We start from the raw sequence: 26,322 nt of genomic DNA, 5'->3' as shown, positions 1-26,322 counted from the left end.
GGGGGTAAAATATATAAGCAGAAGCTGAAGATAAGGGAATGGAAGAGAAATAAAATGAATCTGACTCATGAAAGAAAAAGATGACCACATTTCTGCTTCTTCACATGTCTTTTTATGCCAACTTTAAATCTACCCAAAATGTTAGAAGCTGAAAGATGATTAACCTGTTACATCTTGCCTTAATCTAGTCTAATTCAACTCCCAGATGTCTATCTGCTAGAGCGTCCTCATCACTGAGCAAACAACAGTCAGTCCACCTGCAACACTTGGGAACTGTGCTTTGTGGATGATGAGGGAATGAAGATGGGTGGATGAGGGAGTCCTGCCTTGATTAAAGGCACAGGCTTCTACCAGTAAAAAAGTAAGAAAGATCAATTGAATTGTATTTTCACTGATGGAAGAATGAGTATAGTACATATAACCATAGATGACGGAAAAATTCAATGTTTAGCTAAATTAGGAAAAATGATTTGATAGAAGCAAATTTTGATACAAGTTTTCAAGTAAGGTTTCTGGACTGAGGAGAATAGATTTCCATTAGATTCCATGTAAAATAATTCTAAAAAGCCAAATCACAGAGAAATTAAAAGAAATTAATGGAGGCAAAATACTGATACGAGCTTTTGAAGATAAGGGCTATGTGATATTCAGCTTGACACCCCTAATTTCTTTGGTTACACCATGGGCATGCAGAATCTTAGTTTGATCTCCAACCAGGGATTGAACCCATACCCCCTGGAGTGGAGGGGAAGTCCTAGCAACTGGGTGGCCAGAGAATTCCCTTTGACGCCCCTAATTTCTAACAAAGGGCTTGATACAGAGATCAGTGTTCAATGGATGTGTACAGTTTAAATTATATTTTTGTGAGCAACTTTAGTTTTAAAATGTTTCAGAGAACACTTATGGATAATACTGATGGCAAAACTTCTAAATAGGGACACAAGCTGGAGGTCAGGACTTGGCCATTGTGGGGTTTTTGTCCAGATACTTTCTGAAACATTCTTAGCCATAAAAATGTCTACAATTCTAAATGAGTTTATCTCAAGCATATTTACAAATCAATTTTCTAACCTGGTCATAAGACATGAATATTTGCTCTATTTAACTCAGGGTTGATATAAAAATTACTTAAAAAATAAAAGTTCTAAAATATGAAAATGTTCACAGAACCAAATTGGTAAGTGAAATTCAAGTAGAGATGATCAGCTGCAACAATCATTCTAAGTAATTTTTGAAATAACCACTAACGAGGACTCTTCCTTTATAATACAATTATCAGCATCCAAAACTTCTATCAAATCCTAGTGATTCCTGAATAATAAAATATGCTAAATTACATCCTAAATTTTTGTTGATAAATATGTACTACTTAATTCTTTAAAAATCAGTAAGTACTTGTAAGCAAAAATTTCCCAAATTGTGAGATAAAAGTTGGCTTTATGTGATGATTTTCATTATTGACTTATTTCCTATCCAAGTGTTAAAGAATAATGATTTTTCATTTTGTGTTGTTTCTACTAATGACTACGTGAATAATTTTCATGACCATTTATTTTGTATCAAAACAGAAATTGCTACTGTGGTTCTCTACTGATATAAATTCTAGTGGTTATTTTTAAAAACATTGATTTCTTGATACATTTTCAACATATTATTAAGTCCTTTATCAGTAACAGTTGAGAGTCCCAGTTGCCTTTGTTTTTGTCTTAACTACAGCAGAGTAGACATTCTTTAGTGAAATAAGGTATTTCACAAATAGCCTACAATTTTTCTTTAATATTGTACAAAGTAGACTGTAGAATAAGTCCTTTATTTTAAATCACTGCAAGAAAGACTGAGGGTTTCTAAAAGGACTTGTCTTACTTGGTCAATTATAATTTGTCATTATTATTTGTAAACAAAACAGATCTACTTACACTGAGATGGAATATAATATTGATTATTAAAGGCGTATATTCCAGCTATCTGGAGAAGGCAATGGCACCCCACTCCAGTACTCTTGCCTGGAAAATCCCATGGATGGAAGAGCCTGGTAGGCTGCAGTCCATGGGGTCGCTAAGAGTTGGACACAACTGAGCGGCTTCACTTTGACTTTTCACTTTCATGCATTGGAGAAGGAAATGGCAACCCACTCCAGTGTTCTTGCCTAGAGAATCCCAGGGATGGGGGAGCCTGGTGGGCTGCCGTCTATGGGGTCGCAGAGAGTCGGACAGGACTGAAGCGACTTAGCAGCAGCAGCATACCAGCTATCCCTATCTACCAGTCAAATTCATGAAAAGTATTTATGTTTTTAAGCTGGCTAAATTCCTTATACTGATAGCATTTTGAAATCATAGTAAAAAAATATCATTCAATATTGTATATATGGGAAGAAATAGTCTTTAATTCATTTGTAAATTAAATGACAATGTCAAGGAGCCATTAGTGAAAACTTTTCTTAAATGTTTATTAGTACATGAAACATAATATGGTTTTTGTGATTCTTATGAGCATGTCTCTGACCCTCAATGCTTGATTAAGTAAAAGCAAATACGGGTTCTCCAAGAATTCATAAAGCTTAACTTTTGCTTTCAATGTGCAAGTGTTTTGACTATGTCATTGTTTGGTTTTCAGGAAGAGGAATTCTTTTTCCCTTAGTATCATTTAATGTTATTTAATGGTAGGGATAGTATTTATATTCATTGCATTAACCATGGTTAGTAATGTGAAAAATTAATGGGCTGATACTTCAAGTAATGTTACAATCACTAAAATGCCTCAGGAATATATTAAAATGGATCTTGGCCACAGACAAAATCAAGATTGCTGAGATGCACCACAGGCATCTTTTTAAAGCCTGTTTTGTAATAAGTAGAGAAAGTGAAGGTGCTAAATCATGGTTTACTACCCCATTGGCCTCATAGCCTCTCTGTCTCTGGTGCTGGGCCTCAGAAATCAATTTCACACACGGCTGCTATCAGCATTCTTTGAGCTATTAAGACGAAATACAGAAAGCACTTTCTCCTCTTTTTATTAAAACAAGCTCACTTTTATCTCACCAGCTTTGTGCTTTCCTGCCTTTACTTTCCACTTTGTTAGTGGTGAGAGCTAAATTGTTTTCTGCCTCCTTTTCTTTCACTTCTAAACTTCTCAAAAGGCTAAACCACGCCCACAGCACCCACTTACTCAATATCCCCAAATTCTTTAACACTTCATCATCTGGCTGCAGCCCTGCCACTGAGTGACATGGCTCCTCTGAAATTCATCAGGATCCTGTAACTTACCACATCCGAGGACCTTCCCCCCGAACTTCTTGTGGGACATGCTCCTTTGGCTTCTTTGGCAGCAACTCCTGGCCAGTTCCTCCCTGCCTTTTCTCACTCATCCTGACTAGTAAATGCCGGAATCCCCAAGGTTCTTTGCTTGGGCCCCTGCTCTTCCTTCTACCCTCTGTTGATCTCACCCACATTCCCTAGCTTGCAAACTTTTCTTTTGTAGATGGGAGACAAATACATATCTACCTCAATCTCCAAGCTTCTGTTTCCACTCAACTGGATGCCTCCTTAATACCTTGAACTCAACAAGTCCAAAACCAAACACAACATTTGGGTCCCAATCCGTCCTTTAGCAATTCTTTTCTTAATCCAGTGACAAATATATCAGCTTTTCTATAAAACATCTCCCTTCAGCTTCTCCATCCTCCATCTCACCCCAGCCCAAGCCATCTATCCATACACACAAATCCAAACAACTGCCTGTACCCTATACCAAGAATTTACTTTTATGATGTGTCTCCTTTCCACCCCCCGCCCTTTTCCATTCTACTTGCTGGTGCCCTAAACTGGACTCTTCTTACTATCAGCTATATAAGACACAATTGGTACCTCAGTCTGCTTCTAGTCTGGCAGATCGGTTCCTCTGTTTAGAATTCTCTGTTTAGATTCTCTGTTTAGAATCTTTTCGTGCTTAGTCACTCAGTTGTATCCGACTCTTTGTGATCACATGGACTATAGCCTGCCAGGCTCCTCTGTCTATAGGATTCTCCAGGCAAGAATACTGGAGTGGGTTGCCATGCCCGCCTCCAGGGAATCTTCCTAACTCAGGGATCGAACCCAGGTCTCCCGCACTGCAGGTGGATTCTTCACTGACTGAGCCACCAGGGAAGCCCTTAGAATCCCTTTATGGCTAATTAAATAAGTGGGGAGAACAGTGAATAAGAGTAAGTCAGTCATCTGAACAGATATTAAATTTGGCTGTTCAAGGAAAGCTGGGAGACATAAGACTGAATACTTAATCAATTACAGTGGCCATCCAGAAAAAACATAGAGAAAAGTTTAGTTGACTAGTAAAGGCAGAAGACTGGATACCTTCAGAGTATCTGTTTTGTTTTATTTTGTTTCTTCATATCAGGCTCAGAAAGGTTCTAATTTCTATCTTGTACAAAATGTGCATGGTTCCTATTTTCAAATAAAAAGTTTATGCATTCAAATGGCTGATAGATTAGACTTCAGATTACACCACATCCTATTAACTGGAAGAGTTCCAGGCCTCTTTGTGCATGCTACCTAACATAATAGGAAAATTGTCTTCTCATTATGCATCACAATCCTCCCTTTCTGTTTTTATCTCTCTCTCACATACACATACATGTTGTTGTGCAGTTGCTCAATTGTGTCCAACTCTTTGCAACCCCATGGACTGCAGCAAACCAGGCTTTCCTGTTCATCACCAACTCCTGGAGTTTACTCAAACTCACGTCCATTGAGACAGAGATGCCATCCAATCATCTCGACCTCTGTTGTCCCCTTCTCCTCCTGCCTTCAATCCTTCCCAGAATCAGAGTCTTTTCTGAGTTGGCTCTTTGCATCAAGTGGCCAAAGCACACTTACAATTTAAAAAGTGCATTCACATCAAATATGAGTTATTGGAACTGGTACAATGTATTTTGGGCTCCTAAGTTTTGTTCTTTTTTTTTTTGAGGTAGAGAGGGTTCTGTATCTTTAACTAAGAGACAATCCCCTAACAGGTGAGAGATGTTTAGAATCTTTTAAATATTCAATTGGATAAGTGGCTATCAATTGATTGCATATTCAAATCACCTGGGAGTTCAAGAAAAATTGCCATTTCTGGACCTGAACCCAGACCACCTGATGTGAATCTCCTGTGGCTAGGAGATAGAGGCTGCCCAGACATTTTTAGTTCTCAGTTCCTAGGGTGATTTGGTTGTAGGACAGGGATGCTGCTGCTGCTGCTGCTAAGTCACTTCAGTCATGTCCGACTGTGTGACCCCATAGACGTCAGCCCATGAGGCTCTCCTGCCTCTGGGATTCTCCAGGCAAGAACACTGGAGTGGGTTGCCATTTCCTTCTCCAAGGCATGAAAGTGAAAAAGTGAAAGTGAAGTCACTCAGTCATGTCCGACTCTTAGCAACCCCATGGACTGCAGCCTACCAGGCTCCTCCATCCATGGGATTTTCCAGGCAAGAGTACTGGAGTGGGGTGCCATTGCCTTCTCCCGGGAGATGGATAGAACCCTGAATTATAATCCTCCTGATAAGCATTTACAAGTGAAATCACAGTTTGGATTTTTTCAACCAAACTTTATCCTTGTTCTGTTTTATATTCCCTGGTTTCAACAGACTCCAGACCTCCTCTTGTTCATTAAAAAGAAATCCTAGCTTTCCTTCTCAGCCCCTTTCTTTGAGATTACATGGGAGGACTCAAGTTACCAGGTAAAGCGGTCAGTGGCTTTGAATCAAGGAAAAGATAAAAGATCATTTTCTCAGAAAGAGATAGAAAACTTCAGCCTTGTAGGAAGGGAGTATTGATACCTTCTGATGTTTATTGGGCACTTGCTACATGTGTTAGGTATTGGCTAAGTAGGTTGCATGGGTCATTTGATTAAATTTCACAGTAATCCTTTGAGGTGATGCTATCGTTGGTCCTTGTTTCACAGACATGGAAACTGAGACACAAAATAATAGAAAGGTTGTACTGGTGGAGCCAGGATTTGAGTCCAAGCAGGCAATTGGCCTCAAGAGTTCCTGCTCTCAACACTACACCAGTGAGTTTCACACTCATGTTTACCAGAATCACCTGGAGAGCTAAAAATACATAGAGGCTCAGGTCCACTGAAGTAGGAGTAGCCTGGGCCTTCTAAATTTTAACAAGTGCTCAGCTGATTCTGATATTGAGCAAAGATTAGCAGCCACTGCATTATACTATACTATATTGCTTACAGATAAGAAAACTGAGGTACATTTAGATGAAGAAGGAAAGAGATCTTCAGTAAGAGGGCTTTGACCTTTTTACAGGATGGAAGTTAAGTTGAGTTCAGGGTACAAACTCTCAGTGTCTCAGACTAGCACGCAAAGACCGGAGCCATCTGCCTCGGAAGACTGCGAACAGGAAGGGGGTGGGGTCTGTAATTCTATTTCCGTAACTGAATCTCAAGCTTCGCTCCCATCAATGAGATACTGGAAAGACCCTGGTCCACTAAACCACTGATTCCAAAGACGCCACAGATTGAAGTCACACTATTTTATGTACCATTAAGAAGAAAAAGACAAACCCATTAAACTGTGACCTGCTATCAAAAATAAGACGCAAAGTTTCTGAAATCAGAAAAAAGTTGTGTTATCTTAGGGTTGATGAAATACGGTACAAGCGGTGAACTCTAATAAACTTGGTGCTGAAACCATGGAAGTCACTCAGCAAGTTGGGGAGGTTCCTGCTGACAGAGTCCAAATAACATAGTTCCAACAACAGGGAAAAGAGTCTGTGCTGCATATTTTAATGTAATTTGTTTGCTATAAGAATTGAGTCCACGTACACTAAAGTAGAGGAATTCAGACTACCATTTAGGTTTTAGTGCTCAGTTTTCTTATCTATAAAAGAGGTGGTAAGACATATCTGAGATGACATATAGAAACAAGTAGCAGAGTACCTGGCACATGGAAAAACAGTGAAAAATCACATTTCCGCCCTTTGCTAAGTAGGACAAGACTTCTGGGCTGTTTGCATTCAAGTTGGGGGAAGGAGGAAAGAACTTAAAAGTAGTAAATGTCGAAAATTAGAATTAAAGTCAGAAGGACCATATGATTTAAAACATAAATACCTGTTTGATGCTGTTCCAAAGCAAATCTACTTTATGAGGTGAGGCCAAGCTATAATCAATTGTGTACCAATGCTGAGTAAATTGGAGACTATTCCTCATTAGGAGAAGAAATGATATACCCACAGAATTCCAATGCCTGATGAAAAATCTGACACCTTAGCAATTGTATTCATAAAGAAAAAATAGAAAGAATATAATTATGTGACATTTAACTCACACTTTCTTTAATGAAACTTGTGTGTTTTTTTTTCTTTTTTTTCAGTCATGTTACAAAATGATGAATTGATGAATTTCAGATATGGTTTGATTTTTTTTTTTTTCCTGAAGACTACAATTACTATTCCATCAGGGCAGTTAACTTAAATTTAGACCCTGAAAGTAACATCTTTTACTGGAGTTTCAGTTGCTTGCAAAGGGAACTACGCATGTGGAGCCTATTTTAGATCATGCGGAGCACTGCGAGAAAGGGGGAAGAGATATTTGCTGGCTTGCCGTGGGAAGATTCATGACTGTGACATGAATCTTAAGAGCTGAATGAGGCACCGTTCGGTGAGAAAATAGATAAATAACCACACACAGGACAACACTGCCATCTCGGATGACAATAATTACCCCGAAGTACAAAAATGACTCCCCATGATGACCTTTGTGTTACACAAGGGAGGATCATAAAGCTTTCCAAGAAGTGCAGGAGTACTCCTCTGAAATAGCCTCTGTGTGCTTGGAAAGGTTCACTGAGAGTGAACAAAGGGTTAAGTCACAGCAGTGTGGCAATCTCTTCAGAAAGGATGGACCTGAGTTCTCTTTCCTCAGAGAGTGACAGAGAATTCTTCAGGATTTAGAGAATGAGATGTTTGTTGCTCTGGAAGTCCTTTTATAATACAGGGAGGAAAAAAAAAATCTTTGACTATAGGTCACAATTTTGAACAGGGAGGCCATGAATAAAATGATCTACTCCTTCACACATGCCTTCTGCATGTGGCCAGCATAGCTGTCTTTCTAAAACACAATCCTGGGACAAAGCTCCTGGGCATGGCATGCAAGTCCTTGCAGAAGCCAGCTATGTTTCAGCCACTGGGAGTCACTCACTGCTCCTTAGACTCAACTTCCTTTTTCCATCCAATGTGCCTCGGCCCACGCAGGTCCCTCTGCCTAATGCCCCTTTCTCTCTCTTGTCTACCTGCTGAACTTCTATTGATCTCCTAAGACTTTCTTTAGTAGCTTTTTTGTTTTTGTTTGTTTGGCTGTACCTTGTGGCATGTGGGATCTTAGTTCCCTGACCAGAGATTGGACCTGCAGCCCCTGCAATGGAAGCAGGGAGTCAGTGAACCACAAGGGAAGTCCCATCCCACGACTCACTTTAAATGTCTTTTAAGTCACTCTCACTGATCCACTTCAAGTCAGAGTGATTTTCTGCCTAGCACACAGACTGGAGCACTGAAGACTATAAATGCCAGATCCCTGCGCCCATACCATCTTTTATCCTCCACTCAGCCTCAGTCTGTTATCCTTTCAAAACTTTGTTTAGCATCTGTGAGCTTCCTGTGTCTCATTCATCTCTGTGTTCCAAGGAAAGCATCTGGCTTAGAGCAGGTCAGTCTAATGAAGTTTTTCACTGGCATGACAAATAAGGAGAGTGATAAGGGCCCTGGTTAGATTTCCATAGAACTAAATGTGTTTAGTTTCTCTTCTGCAATTATATACTTGGAACTTGGGGCTTATTCAAATAATCTTTCATTTCTTCCACTGATGATGACACAAAATAGTATTGTTAGGACAAGAGTGAACTGTCCTTGTGTTTGAAGCTGCACTCTGCCACTGATAGCTGAGTGACCTAAAGCAAGTTATTTAACCTCTCTGTGCCTCAGTTTCCTCATCTGCAAAATGGGAAAAGTAACTGTAGTGAATTCCTAATGTTGTTATGACAATCAGATAATTTAATATATGAAAAGCACATCTCACACTAAAGCAAGCATTCCCTGTAGTAGTAACTATTATTATTTAACTTACGAAATTTAGCTGCTAGAACTTTGTTTTATTAATGTCCTTACTTAATTCAAACATTAGAAACTTTATTTTCCATATTTCCTGCCTACTTGCAAACATAATTTTATTTCCTTTTGAAATTTTAATGGCCTATGACATCCACAATCTGGAAATCAGTTCTTTAAATTATCTAGACCTCTAAAATGGACACAGGGGACTGGGTTTGAGTCCCAGCACTGTCAAATTGAAGTTACCAATTAGCAAACAACCAGGGGCAAGAAGGCTGCTCTTGGATTAAGGCAGGTTGGGGCTGGTCATAGGGACATGGCAGTTCAGTTCAGTTCAGTCATTTAGTGGTGTCCAACTCTTTGTGACCCCATAGACTGCAGCATGCCAGGCTTCCCTGTCAATCAACTCCCAGAGCTTACTCAACCAAATGTCCATCGAGTCAGTGATGCCATCCAACCATCTCATCCTCTGTCATCCCCTTCTCCTCCCGCCTTCAATCTTTCCCAGCATCAGGGTCTTATCAAATGACTCAGTTCTTCACATCAGGTGGCCAAAGTACTGGAGTTTCAGCTTCAGCATCAGTCCTTCCAATAAATATTCAGGACTGATTTCCTTTAGGATGGACTGGTTGGATCTCCTTGTAGTCCAAGGGACTCTCAAGAGTCTTTTCCAATATCACAGTTCAAAAGCATCAATTCTTTGGCACTCAGCTTTTCTTATAGTCCAACTCTCACATCCATACGTGACTACTGGAAAAACCATAGCTTTGACTAGATGGACCTTTGTTGGCAAAGTAATGTCTCTGCTGTCTAGGTTGGTCATAGTTTTTCTTCCAAAGAGCAAGCATCTTTTAATTTAATGACTGCTGTCACCTTCTGCAGTGATTTTGGAGCCCCCCAAAATGGTCTCTCACTATTTCCATTGTTTCCCCATCTATTTCCCATGAAGTGATGGGACCAGATGCCATGATCTTAGTTTTCTGAATGTTGAGCTTTAAGCCAACTTTTTCACTCTCCTCTTTCACTTTCATCAAGAGGTTCTTTAGTTCCTCCCTTTCTTCCATAAGGGTAGTGTCATCTGCATATCTGAGGTTATTGATATTTTTCCTGGCAATCTTGATTCCAGCTTGTGCTTCATCCAGTCCAGCATTTTGCATGATGTACTCTGCATATAAGTTAAATAAGCAGGGACAATATACAGCCTTGACATACTCCTTTCCCAATTTGGAGCCAGTCTGTTGTTCCATGTCCAGTTCTAACTGTTGCTTCTTGACCTGCATACAGCTTTTTCAGAAGGGAGGTCAGGTGGTCTAGTATTCCCATCTCTTTAAGAATTTTCCACAGTTTATTGTGATCCACACAGTCAAAGGCTTTGGCATAGTCAATAAAGCAGAAGTAGATATTTTTCTGGAACTCTCTTGCTTTTTCTATGATCCAGTGGATGTTGGCAATTTGATCTCTGGTTCCTCTGCCTTTTCTAAATCCAGCTTGAACATGTGGAGGTTCATGGTTCGTGTCCCATTGAAGCCTGGCTTGGAGGATTTTGAGCATTACTTTGCTAGCATGTGAGATGAGTGCAATTGTGCAGTAGTTGAACATTTTTTGGCATTGACTTTCTTTGGGATTGGAATGAAAACTGACCTTTTCCAGTCCTGTGGCCACTGCTGAGTTTTCCAAATTTGCTGGCATACTGAGTGCAACACTTTAACAGCATCATCTTTCAGGATTTGAAATAGAAATTCCAGCTCAACTGGAATTCCATCACCTCTACTAGCTTTGTTAGTAGTGATGCTTCCTAAGAGCCACTTGACTTCGCATTCCAGGATATCTGGGTCTAGATGAGTGATCACACCATTGTGGTTATCTGGGTCATGAAGATCTTTTTGTATAGTTCAGTGTATTCTTGCCACCTCTTCTTAATATCTTTTGCTTCTGTTAGGTCCATACCATTTCTGTCCTTTATTGTACCTATCTTTGCATGAAATGTTTCCTTGGTATCTGTAATTGTCTTGAAGAGATCTCTAGCCTTTCCCATTCTATTGTTTTCCTTTATTTCTCTGCATTGATCACTGAGGAAGTTTTTCTTATCTCTCCTTGCTATTCTTTGGAATTCTAGATTAAATTGGATATATCTTTCCCTTTCTCCTTTGCCTTTCACTTCTCTTCTTATCTCAACTATTTTTAAGCCCTCCTCAGACAGCCATTTTGGCTTTTTTCATTTCTTTTTCTTGAGATGGTCTTTATCTCTGCCTCCTGTACAATGTCATGAACCTCTGTCCATAGCTCTTCAGGCACTCTGTCTATCAGATCTAATCCCTTGAATCGTAAGAGATTTGATTTAGGTCATACCTGAATGGTCTAGTGGTTTTTCCTACTTTCTTCAATTTAAGTCTAAATTTGGCAATTAGGAGTTCATGATCTGAGTGACAGTCAGCTCCCGGTCTTTGCAGAGGTACTAGAAAATCAGAACCCCTAATAACAGAGAGCTGAGAACATGCTGGGTGGTCACCAGGTGATGCTCAAAGATTTCTAAAGGTCTTTCACACTAATGGTTTCTACAGAGCAAGCTAAGCCTTTTGAGGAAAGAAGTCTATTGTCATTAGTGTCTATATACTGTGATTGGCCTTTTATTCACTTGAATGATGGGCTGGTATAAAGGTTTCCCTCCTTAAGCATATTTCTAAGATGGAAAAGTCAGGTGTTTATGGATCACATAAACAAAGACAAAGCCATACACTCATTAAGTTTTGGTTTCAGTATGACTGAAAAAGAGGATTGCAGCAAAAAAAAAAAAAAAAAAAAGGCAGAAGGCACAACTCAAGAAGTGACCTTAAATACACATTTTTAGAGTTTTAGAGTTTTTTTTTTTTAACACATTCTTCTTGGGATCACTATAAATAATGAATTGATGTGTCTATTTCTTTAGACAGAGACTTCCTTACATCTGCTGCTGCCTGCTGCCAAGTCGCTTCAGTTGTGTCCGACTCTGTGCGACCCCATGGACTGCAGCCTTCCAGGCTTCTCCATCCCTGGGATTCTCCAGGCAAGAACACTGGAGTGGGTTGCCATTTCCTTCTCCATTCCTTACACCAGCAATAGTTAAATGTACAGTTTAAAGAAAATAATACCATGACAGCAACATAAAACCAATGGAATGTACTGGCCAATTAATTCCTGTCCTCCTTCCCAATCTCAAATCCTTTCTGATACTACATGTAAGTAAATGCATCTTTAGAACCATGTCTGTTTTGCTCAAGACAATATACCCTGTGCCCAGCACAGTCAGGCATACACAGCAGGCTCTCAACGAATATAGTATTGTGCACTGAGGGATGGGAAGGAAGCTAAAACTTCTTGGAGACCTTCTATGTGCAAGGTCCCCCAAGAAGTTATTTTCACATATACATCACCATTGTGTATTTCACATTCACATTGTTCATTAATATGAAAAAAAAAAGATAAGTGAATCTTATTGATATTGGGTTGGCCAAAAAGTTCATTTGGGTTTTCTGTGAGATGATATGGAAAAACCTGAATGAAATTTTTGGCCAACCCAGTATGTTGTACAACTAGGGCAAGAAATAAACTTCAGTCCCCTCTTCTCACCAGGTCACCCCAACATATATAAACCAATAATAATCCACTCAAAATTATTTTCCATCAGCTTCATGGCTTCTTCGGCTTCTATTGCACCTCACATCTACTGAGGTGGCATTTCAACACCTCAACTTCTCTACCCAGGCTGGCTCAGCTAACTCATATGAAGGTCATCTAGCGTCATATGGTATAATAGAGAACGACCTCTTTCTCAAGGTCATCTACCGTCATATGGTAGAAAGAGAGTGACCTCTTTCTCAAAGGAGTATGGACTCAAAGGAAAGAGATCCAGATTTCAGGCTCTGGATTCTACCTACTAGGTGTTCCTGGCAAATAAGTCTCCAATCTCTTTGCAAATATTTATATTTTAAATTTAATTCTGTGAAATCAAAGGGCTGGAATAGGTGATTAATTCATTTATTCAAACAGCAGACTTACACTGAACACCTTGTGTATGTCAAACTCTTTGTCTCACACTAGGGATATAAAGATATCCAAGACATAATAAAACCAAAGTCCTGCCTTCAAAGAGATCCCAGTCAACTGAGGTCAAATTTTACGCTACCTCAAAAATTCTTTTTAACTTGAAAACACAATAAATCTATGTCCTGGGAATCCAAATGTCAGTTAAATTCACTCTGTAACAGTAATTTCAAAGCATGTTTGTTATCTTAGACTGGGTACAAGCCCCAAAGTAAAAGTAAAAATATATGTGGTACCTAGTCTCAATGCCAAATGGTTATAATAACTAGAATGGAAAAAAAAAAAAAGAAGAAAACCAGACTATTTCTAAAAAAGCTTTCCTCTAAATCTCACTTCAGCACCTGAACAGTAGGAGTTCTTATTGTTTCCATTACCCTTTTTCACTTCTGGTTCTATCAATGAAGTACAATGTCTGAACAACACTCTGGTAGACTTCAAATGGCGGTGCAGGCTGAGAAATCAGACAACCTACCATACCTTACTTAAGGGAACAAAGTGAGGTATATTTATTTTATTGGACAGTTTGAATTTATTATAGGTTGCTCGTAATTTCCTGTCTCATTTCGTTAGCGCTCTTGGGATTTATGCCAGGATGTCTTAGGTTATCACACTCCTTCCCTCCTTCATTGCAACACTTATGCCAACAGACTGACTTGACTTAGAGAAAGTCCCCGGACAAAAATTGAAGGAGAAAATACCCAAAGGTTTAGTTGGAGAATGGCAGAAGCTTTGGGAAAAAATCTGAAAAAGCAATGAAGATGAAAATGGAAACTCTGTGAAAATTAATGTAGTGTAGAATTGGCGAACATACCACTTATGTCTTTAAACAAATAGAAGAAAGAACCCGCTTGTGAGGGTGCACCCAAATAATTCACAGGTGGTGAAACTATTAGAGTCCTGCAATTTCTTGCCTCAGAAGTGGAATAAATCTTCACAATTATAAATGGCATATGCTCACACATGACTTCTCTGCTATTCCCCTTCTCTGAACTATGCACCACCCCCCTTCTATGCACGAGGCCTTTGGATTTTGTTGTAATCACCTTTTTTTAATAGGAACTTTAGATAAAAATCTAGGGAGCTAGGGAGATGCAACCTACTGTACTAATTGTACTTACAGAAATATAATTCCAAATGGAATATGCTTATTTTTGCCTGGATTTTGGTTACTATAAAATAAGCACAATGGAGTGTAAACTACATAAGAATGAAGTCTGTCATCATGATGCCCCAGTGATAGTGGGCAGATGACAACTCTTTAGATATTGGTCACACTTAATTATTGATCATTTTCACAATGATAAAAATTTACTTTGAGAGAAGTTTTTTTCCCAGGGAATTTATCTTAACTGACACTATTATGTGTGTACTGCTACACAAGTACATATTCTGAACTACAGAAATTGGACAAAAATTTTTTATGTTTGAAGTCAAATACTGACTGATCATATTCATAAGATGATACATTGATCATCTGTGGGAAGCCATTCACATCTAAGATAATACATTGATAATCTGTGGGAAGTCATAATTCACATTTACCTGGATGAGGGGATTAAACAGCCAGTGTCTAAGTAGGGATAGGAGTGCAAAATGAACCATCTTGAGGGGTAACTGAAAATCATTATATCCATAACAAAGCTTTTGCTTACAGAAGAGTTTAAAAAAACAAACAAACAAACAAACAAAAAAACCTCTGACAACAGAATGTCCAACACACTACCAAGCTCCTCATTACAAGGACTGCCTTAAACTATCTTCCATGGAAACTGGCTCTGTGTTGGGCATATAGCTGATGATAGATTAGATTTTCACATGAATGAAAGTAACCACCTGAAAGTTTTATATTACTTTGGAGATGACAAAAACACTTCATCCAATGGTCTTTTTTCCTCTCACGGTGTCCTGGAGAGTTAGGTGGGATGGACTCTTTCATGACACTTGGACACTTTCTAGAAAAATATATCAAAGTAGGTTGAGACTAGGTGTACTCAAGAAGCGTGTTTCACTTTATGTTACTGTGTGAAACGGTTGTGTGTGTGTGTGTGAGGCTGTTCCCCTTTCGGTCCTCGTCTACTCCTTTATTTCCTGACCTCTCTCTTTGGAGCTACATCAGTCGTGCCTCAGTCTTTGCCTTCTCCTTGCATCTGTGAGAGTCGGTGTTCTTCAGGTTGTGTGATCCTGTTCTGTTCCATGAGATTACAACTGTTTACCGCAGTCGTGCCTTCCCCTCACCCCTTATTTCTTACTGCTCAATTCGCTCCTGTTTGAAGAAGGACATGGAGGGCTTTCCTGGTGGTCCAGTGGTTGGAATCTACCTGCCAGTGAAAGGGACACAGGTTCGAGCTCTGGACTGGGAAGCTCCCACATGCTGTGGAGCAGCAAAGCCCAGGAGCCACAACTACTGAGCCCGTGTTCGAGAGCCTGTGTGCTGTAACTACGGAAGCCTGAGTGCCGCGACTACTGAGCCCCACCCTAGAGCTTGTGCTCCACACAAGAGAAGTCACCACAAGGAGAAGCCCACATACTGCAGCAAAAGTAACCCCCACTTGTCGCAACGAGAGAAAGCCTGCATGCAGCGAGAAAGATCCAATGCAGCCAAAAATAATTAAATTAAAGAAAAAAGACATGGACCCATTTTCCTATTTTACCACATACCCTCAAGTATTTTAGAGCACTCTAAGTACATAATAAGTCACAAACCACACACATTAAACCACTATCAGGGTGATACGGCATCTCCTTATTTTAATTTTCCCATATAAAAAAACTGGAAAGTGATATTAGTACTATTTGTAAGCATGCATGCCATCTAAATATAAAGCATATGGTATTTAAGAAGGTTATCAATATAACAATCAAGACATTCCCCCAAATCTCAGTGTTTAAAACAACAAAGGTTTATTGTTTGCTCAAGGTTAAATGAACATTCACAAATGCAGTTCTGTGAGAGTGGCACTGCAGGGCTCTGCCACATGCAGTCATTCAGGGATGAGGCCTTACATTTGGTGCCTTTACTGTTTTCTAGAGTCTTGAAGCTTTTGCTTGATTCTCTGCATCCAGCAGGTGTATAAAGAGAGTTCTTACTTATTTGGAGGATTACGTGGATGACATCAGGCTGAGAAGTGCCATGTATCACTTCGAATGACATTCCATTGACTAGAACTCAATCATGATAGAACAACTAATTACAGACAAAGCTGGGAAAGAAAGTTTATCTTTGTGCCCAGCAGTAAAAAGAAATGAATTTTGGTGATTCCATAATATTATCTCTGCTGCTGCTAAGTCGCTTCAGTCATGGCCGACTCTGTGCGATCCCATAGATGGCAGCCCACCAGGCTCCCCCATCCCTGGGATTCTCCAGGCAAGAACACTGGAGTGGGTTGCCATTTCCTTCTCCAATGCATGAAAGTGAAAAGTGAAAGTGAAGTCGTTCAGTCGTGTCTGACTCTTAGCGACCCCATGGACTGCAGCCTACCAGGCTCCTCTGTCCATGGGATTTTCCAGGCAAGAGTACTGGAGTGGGGTGCCATTGCCTTCTCCATTATCTCTCCTACAATGAGCAACTATAACTACCTTCTGGTTTTATAAAACTGTGGCTAATGTGTCATTTTTTCCCTTGAGAACTAAATGGATTACAAAAAGATATGAAAGGTGCAAATTTCACTTTAACAACACTAAAAAGGACTGTCATTCAATTGCTTTTCATTGGGTGAAGAGAAAGAAAGCAAAATATTTAACTTCTCTTTTGAATGTATTAGGTTTATTGATTTGGTCTTACTAAAACCAGTATTGATGAAATTCCTCCCATGTGAAATGGACATTCACATGTTCCCCTTGCTACTTGTACTGTATGCTTTTCTCATATTTTCTTACCAAATTATTCTTATTCATCCATTTACTCACTCATTCAACAACATTTACTGAGACCAGGTATTCTGACAAAGGTAGGAGGAACAAGTCACTTCTGCTGTCATCCACAACTTTGTTGATGAAGATGGAAACATAAGTACAATATAAGAAGTCAATGACAGAAATAAATACAAGGAAGCACAAGACTAGAAGAAATTACATTTTAAAATACTGTTGAGAATACAGTGAGTTACGTATGCCTCTGACAAACAATTACTAAATGCTGACTATACATGGATGGAATTTAGGGTGGGGTAGTCAAACAAAAAATATAGAGGCTGGGATGAATCGAGAGAGTAGCATTGACATATATACACCACCCTGTATACAATAGATAGCAAATGGGAAGCTGCTATAAAGCGCAGGAAGCTCAACTCGCCTTTCTCTAAAGCAATGGGATGAGGGGGTGTGGGAGGGAGGCTCAAGGGGGAGAGGATACACACACACACACACACACACACATACACACACACATATACACACACATACTTATGGCTGATTCGCATTGCTGTACAGCAGAAATCAACACAATATTATAAATAAATCATCCTCCAATTAAAAAAAAAATACTCGAGAGAAACATTGGAATCTTCAACTTTAAGAAAGAAATTATGGTTTTTCTTCAAATGAAGATTACAGGGGTTTCTGAGATAAGATATATCTCTATAACTGGAAGAGAGACTCTTAACAAGTATAGGAAAATATTCTAATTGATTTATAAATACTGAGCTTCTGGAAATACAACAAACAAAAAGCCAGAGGTCACTGTTGGCTGCAGACTACTTCCATTGAGACATCTTCTTGACATGGCCAGAAGACTGCTCGACATGCTGGGTGCTCCCAGTTAGCTATTCGATGTAGTTTTTCATCTTGAAGTCTGGGAATTGGGGAGATTTAGTCATTTATTTTTGAACTCATGGAAAGAAGGGGTTGATAGCAACAGCTTACCCAGTTAACAGGCAGGCTCCCCACACAGCTGTGCTGGCCTATTTCAATTAGATCCTTTCGGACTTACATCACCTCTGCTATGCCTAAGCATAGTCCTAAGCTGCTCATGAGCTTGTCCTGCCAATCAAGCCAAAATTCAACCACATGGTATGGCTTTTATGATGCTGACAGAAGATGAACTTGTCTCACTCTGGTGAAAACACAAAGTTTGAAGCCAGCTCTCCAGATGAAGAAAATCAGTACAAACAGCAAGACTCTCAAACTGGAGTTAGACACATTTTCCTGTGATTATCTCAACATGCTTCACCAGTAGGTTATACTCAAGGAATGCTCTCACTCAAGAAAATGCTATGGTCCTCTAGCTATGAAGAGGTTACTTCCGAGTCACTCTACTCAGGAGACCGCAAGAAACAATAGAACGTGCACAATGAGAGAAGGGCAGAAAGAAACTTATTGCCAGTGAGACTTGGAACCTGAAATAGACAAAATAAAAGCAGAGCTGTCAGTTCACCAAAGAAACTGGACAACATATATGAAGTTAGGAAACCCTGAATATATTGAGAATCAGGGAGAACTGTATGAGTCTCTCTGTATCCTTTGCTCTCTGAATTTAGTTCATAAACAGTTATGATGCCTGTACTATCCAAGATATTCTAGTAGGTATTGTAGGAGATGCAGAAATTCACAGGACACTGTATTTTTTTCTGAAAGAGTTTAAAATTATATTTTGATTAAGCCATAATAAAGGGGAGAACCAAAATAGCAGACCATGTCTCATGCAAACATAAATCCTGTGCAAAATGTGCCAACAAAATGGGCTTAAAAATGAATAGCAAGAACAGGGGTTATCTACACTTCACTGATTAAAACTACATATACCCTGATTTTAATTTTGTTTTAAAGATATAAGAATGAACTCTGTACACTCCTAAGCTTGAGTAATTGCCTCTCCCATGGTCTAGAGATTCACTTTCCATTTTACCCACACATATATGTAAAGAAGAATCAACATATAGGTAAAGAGTATTCAACGTTCTGATGAATGCACAAATACATTTATTTATTCATTCTCTCTCTTTCAAAAGTCTTTAAAATATCTGCAGTCTTTCAAGGAAAACCTTGCCTGGAGTAAAATGATTCTTTTTTAGTTCACTAGTGACTACTATTGGACACACTTCCCTCAACTTATATGAAGCTCTAGAACTGGTTCACATGAAAATAATAATGGAGACTGGAAAGTGGCTCTGAAACAGATTGAAATGCTAAAACAGGAGAAAACAAAAATTAAGCTGACTATGTCTAGATAAGAAATAGCTCAAAAACATGAAGTAAATAATGTTTAAAGAAACACCTCGTTACATTCTCCAGGTTACTTGAAATATCCTTGAGTTTGATGTAAGGACAATGTAGGCATCAGAGTAAGTAATAGATGTAAATAGTTATAGAAAGGTGCTTGTGCATGCATGCACACACACATACACACTATTGGAGCAGGCCACAGTCTGCTATAAATAAGGGACTTAACATTCATTCCACAAGCTAATGGTGCTATCACCATCCAAGATAGATCCACTTAGATAATAGTGGAGGAGAGTGCCAGACCGACCGAAGGGAATGGGCTATTGTGTTTGACTAGTTTCCATGTATAAATTAGTACAGAGAAAAAAAAGAAATTCAACAGAAAAACACATGTACTTTATTATAATTCTGAGTGTTACCCTTGCAACTCCCACAATAGCAGGCGAAACAGCTTAAAACCACTTAAAAGAAACAAAAAGCAAATGCAAATTTGATTAAATGCCTTTCTGACAAGAAGAGATTTGACTTCAAGTCTGGATGGACACATATGTCAATGGCCGGTCATGGTTTTCCCCCACATTCCTTTTGAACTAAACAATTGGGACAAAGGAGGGAGCAGGGAAAAGGGGAGCAGGGTGGGGAGATGGGGAACCTGGGGTTTTGTGGCTTAATTTGATCTGAATGTCAGAATAAAATGCCTTGCCCAGTACTACTGTCCTACTGTGTGCATAGTACAATAGCAGTTTATGATGTCTGAGCTTTGCATGCAAAGTGAGTGGTAACCAAAGATAGATATAAAAGACACAGGGACTTCATTGTGTTTTGAAGTAGAAACTGGGCTTTGCCACTAAACAGACTATTTTCCATTAAGTAAAAAGTGAGCTTTAAAAATTGCTTAAATTAATTCTAAGATTAGACAGACTCTTAAAACGTATCAAACAGTTATAAGAAAAATAAGCCACCCAGTTCCATTTCTAGATCCTGACTGAAGGTTGAGCTGAAAATGTCACACTTCCGGTTCAACTCCTGATCACATTTCAGGTCACTTTCTCTTGGGCCAGTAGCTTACTTTTGCCTCCAAAGCTACATGGGACAGTGAACGAGCAAGTGTGACAAGTGCTTATAATGTTGCACACATCTTTAGTGGCCAAGATGAAGCAAAAAGCCTATATACCTCCATTAAAGACTAGAGACCAACCTATGTCTTTGCTTCCATCACTATTAAACATTTTGTGACCATAGTACAAACCAAACAAGTCATTTTCTCTCCATTATTTCCCCTTTGAGTTCAAATATAAGCTTGCTTCCTTATCTGCAGAATGGGTTTAACAATGCCTTATTTGCAAGATTATTGTGAGAATTCACTGTAATGCTTTTCAAACAACTGACCTTGTGTTTGACACATTCAGACACACAATATATGGCAGGTACTACTAACACTGTTACTCTATACAGGGATATATCTTGGCACTCACCAGACAGTTCTTTCTTTTCTGGCCTAACTTTCAGAATCCCAATTGATTTAAATATAGGCATAAAACAAGCCTGGGTTTTATTTCCTTTTATCCTCACAGTATAATTATTGTAATTTAAACCAAAGATGTTGTATGTTGCAAATCTGAAATAAGCAAATGCTCCTGTTTATCCACGTAAGTGTCATTATACGCTCAAACACATATATGAATATTAAAAATATCAAAGAGAAATATACTGCACTTACCAAGTGGGCAGTGAAAACAATCTATCCTGAATGGGCAAGTTTTTCCAAAGTATAATGAGATCATACCTCTATACGAAGATATCAAAAAAGTACTGTGTACTGGTAATTTTGCTTCATGATGTAATTAAATGGGAAAATAACCCATGCTTTCAAAAATTCACAAAGAAGGAAAGACGAGGCAAACTAATGGTGTGTATATAAGTAACACGTCCCATATGGAAAAAATGAGACACCTTTCATAAATTGCTTGCCCCACTAGTCATAAAGCACACCTAAACATTCTGCTTTTTATATTCCTCAGAACAGCCCCAAACTTACAGTCCATTCATGCTTAAAATTCAGTTTGCCTTTACATTTCTATGAGCACTTGAAAATATATTTCTGTATTTACAGCTTTTGCAACGTAGCATTATGACTTCTTGGCTATAATGATGCAAATAAGAAGTGGGAATGTTAACATATTTAATCACTGTCTGATGAGCTGATGAGCCTTCCTGGAGTTTTAAAATTTATGCTAAATAGCTTGCTTCCCTCCTTCAAAATTACAGTGCAGATCAAATTTTTCAGAGTCTAATCAGAACAAACATTCCTTCATCTTTGATGAATCAATGTGACCTATACGTGTGGTGTGTTACAATTTCCCCCTTTTCCCTTCTTGCCTGGTTACCTTCTGAGGAAGGGCTGGCTCTCCAGAAATGTGACAGGGAGAGCTACAATCACGTTTGTTTGGATTCGGTGTGTGCAAATTTTGGAATCAAACCTTCAGATGAGGTTTACAAAGCTGCCTGCCCAGAACACTCTGGTTTAAAAAAATGTGCATTGCTATTAATATTTTGAGTGTAGATTTTTTTTGGACAGTAAAGGTTCATTTTCTGCCCATAAAACCAAGTATGAGTCACAACGGAACATTTACTTCTAGTCAAAAATGCAGTGTGTGCTGACGTTCCAGAGCAGAGCATCTTATCACTGTGACTATGGAAAGCAGCCGAAACTAAAGTCAGCATTTTCTTCTTCAAAAGAAGATCTGAGATCAAAAACCATAACCCTCAATTCATAAATACTAGCATTAACTTGTATCCATAGATGACTTGCCATAATTATGAACTATAATCTGGGTTGGCCACAGAGGGGCTTTCCTTCCCTCTTTTACCTGGTTCCTTAGCACATGTGCACAGAGGAAGGAGGACTCATAACAGGCAGTGGAGGAAAGCCCCTCACAGCCCATCCTTCAGAAAAATTACAGGAACACCACAGTGAATGAGTTGGATTTCAGGACGTCTGTTACCTAAATTCCAAGCATGCACACCACCATTTATACAGCCCTCAGCACACAAACTCCATGCAGTAGATCCCAAAGTTTAAGTCTCAGTATCCTATATACCTCTAGCTATTCCCACACAGTCTTGTAGACTTTTGTTTGGGAAAGTTGGGGTTAGCTTTCTGCAAAAAGTTTTCATTTTTTTAAAGCCATGTAAATTACTTTACCTGGCATTTGAAGAGAAAGATACAGTCACACACACTCACACACGTCCACATCACCCCAACAGCACCCAGACTAAATGGCCACTAAGGATGTATTGAAACGAAAAGGCATTTACCAGGAGCAGGAAAGCCAGCAAGAGGAACGGTGTGCCAGGAGTTGCCCGACGGCAGCATTCCATGCTTGGATTCTTGCCGGAATCCGAATCGGACACTGAATAAGCTGCAAAGTGCTCCTCTGCTTGCTGTCACATCCAGGACTGGTGCTTACACTCCAGCCCTGCCTATCAGCTTCCATCAGACCCGCTCATATTTCCTGACCAAGGGGTGGGTGGGTGGGTGGATGGGTGGGGGGTAAGCTGAATGGAATCTCTCTCGGAGCAGGCAGCCAGCCAATCAGGCTCCTGCTAATCAGACATGCTGAATAACAAAGCCGAGGGGACAGAGAAAGTGTAACAGTGCGAGCGAGAAGGTGGGGGGGGGGTGCCCGCCGGGGACGGGGGAAAGGGCGAAAAAGAAAGGAGCTCGGAGGAGCCCGCGGCAGAGCCAGGAGAGAAATGCAAAAGATGCGGACTTGCGAAAGATGAAGCAGAGCCCGGTGCTCTTAACTAACTTGGTTAGTTTGTGAGATACTGTGAGATACGTTTGTTTCTATTTGCTATTTGCCTGTGAGGGTGCCTGTGCTTTGTAAAGTACAGTAGCTCCCTGTGACTCTGTATTGTTCCATTCAGGAGAGAAACTTAATCCCTGTCAATATATAACATATGCCATAAAGGGAAAGAACCACAGACAAAAACTGACTTAATGTGCCCCTTAAACGTGTTCTGTACAACTGCTTTATGCCTCTTCCATAAAGTTCCTCTTTATTTCCCTCCTTGACTTAGACTGTATAAAATTTGGAAAGGTCCTTACTAAGCCTAAACAGAGGCATGTTACTTTGTGTAGTCATGACTTGATGTGAAGAAGATGAAGAAGGAAAAAAAAATCAGCAGGTTACTTCTTTGTAAAGTGACAATTTAAAATAGCCCAGGTTTACTAAGCTCAAGGCACAAGTGGCAATTTAGATTCCCTGTTTAAGAAGAAGCCCTTAACAAAGACTCTGACATGTGTGGAGCTGAAATTCGGGTTGAGAAACAGCCTGGTTTTGACACTGTGCCAACTCTCGACTATCTGCTTTAGCAGGGGAAGAGAAAGAAAGGGTGAATTAAATCCTCAATTAATCCCAAAACCTTTTAAGCAACAGTTTCAGCCTTTTCCTTATCCATGTCCTTTATCGGAGCCACTATAATATAGCAGAGAGGGCTGAAGGGAGTTTCACCTCCTCTTCCTTCTACTGTTCTAAGAGTGTTGGGCGAGGAGGTGACCTTTCCTGTCCACTGAAGCCCTGGAGGCAGTACTGATGACTGCTGACATGATGACAGGGGCAGGCCAGCAACAGCAAAGAGACGGTCAGGAAGTTTCTGGTCTGGTGAAACCAACAAAAAGCAAGATTGAATTCTAATAGAGGGGGATTTTATTACAGTTTTAGAAAAGTGTCAGATGTCAAACAAGGACTCCTTTCACCTTATCTGTTAAGGAAATCATTGAATTTTTGAAAGAATGAAATAGCAAACTTGACCTTACATTTCCATAGGTGTGTCACCAGGAAGTTCTTCCAGTGTAGATCTCCTGATAGCCCTGATAGAAATACAGGTGCTGGAGGAAGAAGACTTTTAGAATTGATGTTCTTTCCTTTCATTAGTAAAAAAAAAAATACTGACAAGAGGCATCAAACACACAAATATGGAAAATCTGATCAAGCTGTAATAGGCATGTGATTACAGGCAGGTCTTCTTCTATACATACCTGTAGTGTTGCTTTTCACAAAGGTGGAGAAAAGCAGGTTATTCAACTTCAGATTACTTATTTCATATGGAATATCAATGAAAGACAGAAGAGCTTTAAAAAATCCCATTGTCAACCTATTAGGAAAGTCAGGGCATACAAGGATCCATCACTTAGGAAAATGGATAGTATGAGTCCACAACAAAGAGGTCTATTCTTGAAGTATGCTTTTCCCATTCAGAAAGATTAGTTTTACAAATCTCTCAAAAACTAGCTAATGCTCAAAAGCTAAAGAGTATTCACAAGGAGATGTAAAAATGCTTGACTGGCATTATCTGAAATCCTCATCATATTAAAGATGGCTTGATTGAAATAAACATTCACTCATAGAGCTGTGTGATATATCTCTCCTTTATGCATTGGAGCTTTCTGCTATAGGTGTTTTTTTCTATCAGTGTCACGCCTTAAAGAAATGTAGCTCATTCTAAAAAATGGAATATTCTATCTAATACCACTTCCTCCCTTTCTACACATAAACATCACTCATCACGAAGATTGAAAGGGAAGAACAGGTGGTGGGAAAAGGAAGAGTAGCAAGAACGATTATGATAAAATACCATTTGTAGGAGAACCGATTTAAAAAATTGCCATGGTCAATGGATAGTCAGTAGCCACTTGTGTGCTAGTCTAGATTCCTTTGTGCTTTAGACGTAAATGCTGGTTAGATATTTTGAGTCAGAGATTTCTGCCTCAGAGTTTTGATGAACATGTCTATGTCCAGCAAGATGGTCACAATGAAGTTACTGAATAGTATGATTATTTTTAATTTAAGCCCTCAGTCATGTGTTGAAATCCCTGAGGATGCCTGCCACAGAGTATCATGATTCTTGTCCCTTTGTGAGTACATTTCCTTTCCCACTGTGGCTGCTCAGAGAAAATAGGAAAAGCAAACATACAGTCAAGAATTATACCCTGCAGGACAAACAACCAGCTAACTATAATTTCAGAAAAAGAACAAAATCAAGTTGGGTTAGGATACTTAGGTTTGGGGGATGAAGTCATTCTGATAATTAATAAAGTTTATGTGCTATCTTCAAAGTTCAAAAAAAATGATTTTATACTGAAAATCTCATTTGACTTTTATTATAAATTTATTTATTTTAGTTGGAGGCTAATTACTTTACAATATTATATTGGTTTTGCTATACATTGACATGAATCCGCCACAGGTGTACATGTGTTCCCCATCCTGAACCCCCTTCCCACCTCCCTCCCCATACCATCCCTCTGGGTCATCCCAGTGCACCAGCCCTGAGCATCCTGTATCATGCATTGAACCTGGACTGGTGATTCATTTCACATGTGATAATATACATGTTTCAATGCCATTCTCCCAAATCATCCCACCCTCACCCTCTCCCACAGAGTCCAAAGGATTGTTCTATACATCTGTGTCTCTTTTGCTGTCTCACATACAGGGTTATCGTTACCATCTTTCTAAATTCCATATGTATGCGTTATTATACTGTATTGGTGTTTTTCTTTCTGGCTTACTTCACTCTGTATAATAGGCTCCAGTTTCATCCACCTCATTAGAACTGATTCAAATGTATTCTTTTTAATGGCTGAGTAATACTCCATTGTGTATAAGTACCACAGCTTTCTTATCCATTCATCTGCTGATGGACATCTATGTTGCGTCCATGTCCTGGCTATTATAAACAGTGCTGCGATGAACATTGGGGTACACGTGTCTCTTTCAATTCTAGTTTCCTCAGTGTGTATGCCCAGAAGTGGAATTGCTGGGTTGTATGGCAGTTCTATTTCCAGTTTTTTAAGGAATCTCCACACTGTTCTCCATAGTGGCTGTACTAGTTTGCATTCCCACCAACAGTGTAAGAGGCTTCCCTTTTCTCCACACCCTCTCCAGCATTTATTGCTTGTAGACTTTTGGATCACAGCCATTCTGAC

The 26,322-nt window shown here is 39.4% G+C and overlaps 1 protein-coding gene across 1 annotated transcript in view; it reads right to left on the bottom strand.

Annotated features, from left to right (window-relative positions):
• The window catches only part of ADAMTSL1 (ADAMTS-like 1), a 496,626-nt gene extending 473,796 nt beyond the window's left edge, over positions 1-22,830 (bottom strand). Inside the window, exon 1 of the mRNA XM_010857061.1 lies at positions 22,647-22,830. Within this exon, the coding sequence (XP_010855363.1) occupies positions 22,647-22,709 (63 nt within the window). The 5' untranslated portion in view covers positions 22,710-22,830. The remainder of the gene's footprint in view (positions 1-22,646) is intronic.
• Positions 22,831-26,322: the final 3,492 nt, after the last annotated feature.

The sequence above is a fragment of the Bison bison genome, unplaced genomic scaffold (assembly GCF_000754665.1).
Source record: "Bison bison bison isolate TAMUID 2011002044 unplaced genomic scaffold, Bison_UMD1.0 scf7180017864376, whole genome shotgun sequence".
Taxonomy (NCBI): Eukaryota; Metazoa; Chordata; class Mammalia; order Artiodactyla; family Bovidae; genus Bison; species Bison bison.
The sequence above is the reverse complement of the archived record's forward strand: the minus strand, read 5'-3'. Positions and strand labels throughout refer to the sequence as shown.